We start from the raw sequence: 3,239 nt of genomic DNA, 5'->3' as shown, positions 1-3,239 counted from the left end.
ATGAGGCTGCGAATACTTTCTGGCTTGTCATCTAGGAATCTCTTAGCATCTTTTTACCAAGTTTAATATCACAGAGCTATAAGGCTTAGAAGACCTCAGAGGCCATTATAGCCAAACCCCAGACTCCTATTCCGCAGCCAAATTAGTGATAACACGTTATATAATTCCATTAAAAAAACCCAACCAACCAACCATTTAGTACCTTCCTAAAAGCAGAGTTTTTCTTGAACATGGTGCTAACTAACCAATTTGATTGAAACCACCAGATATTTTGACATGGTAAAAAGCATACTGTGTAATAGAAATACAATGAGAGTCACATATGTGATTTAAAATTTTATTGAGCCACATTAAAAAAGTAAACAAACACACTCTCTTCTCGTGCGACGCAGAACCGGGACCCCCGTACAGAACATTTTGCTGTTTTCCCTTAATACCCAGGAAACAGGCACTAACCTGGTGAATGCCTGCTTAGTGGAGCGTTGTCTTCCAGGATTCATACCCTCGGGACACTGTTGCGGACCTATTGGACTGAACAAAGGGGGGCAACGCGGGAATAAAAGACAAGAGACAAAAGAGTATATTTGGAAGAATGGGTTGGGGGCACCTTGCCTTTGGGCCCTGAACTTTACACAGCCCTCCGTATTTATTAGGCAAAAAGAGATAGCGAGAAAGGCGGGGAGGTGGTTGGTGATTGTCTGTCTGCCGTTTGGTTCACAGTAGGCTTGCATTTTTTGGACAACAGGCACTAGAATTTTTAAGCAGATAACTTCAAGGAGCCCGGAGCTAGGGAGTGATGTCTGTTAGCAAACCTTTTGGTGGCAGGGCACTGTGAGTTTGCCCACATCCTGCATTCATGATAAACAGTTTGCCGTTTGTAGCCTCAGCGGAATGCTGAGTTGGTCACGTCCCCCACGGGCCTTCAGTTCCCTGCAGGACACCACCTCCTAGACATTTGCCCACATTTGCTGACCTACACTCAGACACTCTGGCTAGTCTAGACACTCAGGGCCTTTACTCCGGCTCCTGCCAGAGGCCTCAGAAATCCACACCTCACGGATAGCTCCATAGCTCACCAGCGTCCGTGGTGAGCCAGTTTCCTTGGCGGCAGCGTCCTCCGCCTTGGGAGGGGCCGTGGGAACCGTACTGAAGAAACTGCCACTCAGAGGCATTGCTCCGTGCTGGGCAGTGCCACTGGGAAGTGCACCTAAGCGGCCACCAGTGAGCGACGACCACGCATGAACAGGAATGTTCTAGAGCAGAATGCACATATGAGGCTGAGGCCTGGGTGAGAACCTGAACCTGGAAGCCACCCTGACATGCTCCTCAGCTTGGGGCAGCGTCCACCTCCTCGCTGTAGGGTGGGGAAGATGCCGCTGGTGCTGTGGACTGGGAGGGCCAGCACGTGCGCGGAGGCCAGTGAGCTGTAGATGCTCAGTCCCATCCGCCTTTCTCATGCCCCTTCGCTTTCCCACGCTCCCTCCTCTCCTCTCACCTGCATGGTAACAACGACTGTGACACTTGGTTTTCTTAACTCGAGAGGTGCACGTGATTTATTTTTAAAATTCCCTCAAAAGAACGTTTTCCTGAATTGAAACTAATGATTGAATAGAAGCTAGGCTGGAGACAACGGCACCACCCTTTCTGATTCCGTCAGTTCCACTCCCCTCCCCGCCCACACCCCACCTTCCTGCTCAGTGTGGGCGGGGGCAGGCAGCAGGGGGGACAACGTGGAAAGGCAACGGCCAGGAGGAAAAGGCGGGAAACAGCGGGAAGGGAGGTTCGCCTCCCCACTCTTCCTGTGCTGACCTCCCACCTCACTTACAAAAATCACCACCGACATTTGGGAACCGTGCACGCTGACTGAAAGCGAAGCTCAGCTGCCCTGTGGGGAGTCCCCTGGGAGCTGCCGCGGTGGTCGCCGTTGAGTCCATCCGTGCCGCTGGGCCGAGGCAGCTGGAGGTGAGCATGTGCGGGCGGTGCGGCCGGATGGAGCCCACCAGCAACTGGGTGGAGGGGCCCGCAGCTCTCCCAGCTGCTGCCTAGCTGCTCCCCGCCCTGTTTGGAATTAGCGGTAGCGGAAAGAAACGGCGGAGCAGCGGCGCTCAGTGCCCGGATGCCTGGAAGCGCGATGCATCCTCTCTTGTGCTGCAGGAGGTCAGAGCCAGCCAGGGGGGCAACTGCCTGCTCGGCCTGCCCGTGTCCAGACCGTATCCAGAGAGGGCGTGGCTGGATTTGAGCAAAGGCTGGCAGCGGCCCGACTGGGAGTGGCTCAGTCCTGCCTGGCAGGAGCGTCCACGGACTGGCTGGCCAGAGTGCAGGACAATTGCCCAGCTTCCGCCTGTTCCAGCACATTCTATTCGCAAGGGGCCATGGGCACTGCCCGCCTGGCCAGGTCTGCCGTGTAGAGGCGTGCAGGTGGCCAGTGACTGGCTGGGCTCCCGGGGCTGCTGCCTTTGCTCTGGGAAGACCGCAGATGCCTCCTCTTGGGAGGAGCCTTCTTGTGTGCCGCTTGCTGGGATCCGTGGCCCACCAGCCTCGATGCGGCTCCCGCAGGGGGGATCTCTGGCCACCCGGCCAGCTGAGAGGTGTCTCAGGGCTCACTGCGAAGCCTTGGCTTGTCTTTGTTCTCATTTCTTCTTTTGACCTCAAACAGACCGCGGTTCATGACTCTCTCAGGGAAGGATTTTATCTCCATCATCTGCAACTTCTTGGAGCTGAAGTCTGCACCGCACTGTGGAGATTGTCAGATCTGCCTGGACAAGGGAGGGCAGGCCTGGGGGTTTGGAGGAGCAGGGCTATGCCAGAGTGAGGTGGCACAGGGGTGCAGACGTCTTCTTTGAGGGGGACCCAGGGAAGCAGGAACAGGAAAGCCAACTAAACTGCAACCTCAGCCCTGTTGAAGACAGCAGGGCCTGAGGCAGCTGCACCCAGACGTCTCCAGAGTTCATGTTTGTCCAAATGAGAGAGGCTGGGTGGAGAGTCACCTGCTCCGGTCCCCACGGGCTGAGTGTTGTGGAGCTGTCCGCTCCCCTTGTTTGCGGGTCTGTCCAAGCCTGGGCAGCGAGCTTCCTCGGCCTGGGAGGAGCCCACAGGGTGGACACGGGAGGAGAGCGCTGCCCCTCATTTGCTCCGGCTGCTTGTCTCATTAGCCATCAATTCACAGACAGCAGTTTCCAGTAGAACAATTCCAGAAAAAACCAGAGCCACCACCAGGGCCTGTGTGTTTCATTCCTGAA

At 55.6% G+C, this 3,239-nt stretch overlaps 1 protein-coding gene across 1 annotated transcript; it reads right to left on the bottom strand.

Annotated features, from left to right (window-relative positions):
* Positions 1 to 323: 323 nt before the first annotated feature.
* Positions 324 to 3,039, bottom strand: LOC116476311 (uncharacterized). Its single transcript, XM_032166176.3, has one exon. The coding sequence runs from the start codon at positions 2,632 to 2,634 to the stop codon at positions 1,831 to 1,833; it is 804 nt and encodes a 267-aa protein (XP_032022067.1). The 5' UTR covers positions 2,635 to 3,039; the 3' UTR covers positions 324 to 1,830.
* Positions 3,040 to 3,239: the final 200 nt, after the last annotated feature.

This window comes from Hylobates moloch, unplaced genomic scaffold (assembly GCF_009828535.3).
Source record: "Hylobates moloch isolate HMO894 unplaced genomic scaffold, HMol_V3 SCAFFOLD_2, whole genome shotgun sequence".
Taxonomy (NCBI): Eukaryota; Metazoa; Chordata; class Mammalia; order Primates; family Hylobatidae; genus Hylobates; species Hylobates moloch.
The sequence above is the reverse complement of the archived record's forward strand: the minus strand, read 5'-3'. Positions and strand labels throughout refer to the sequence as shown.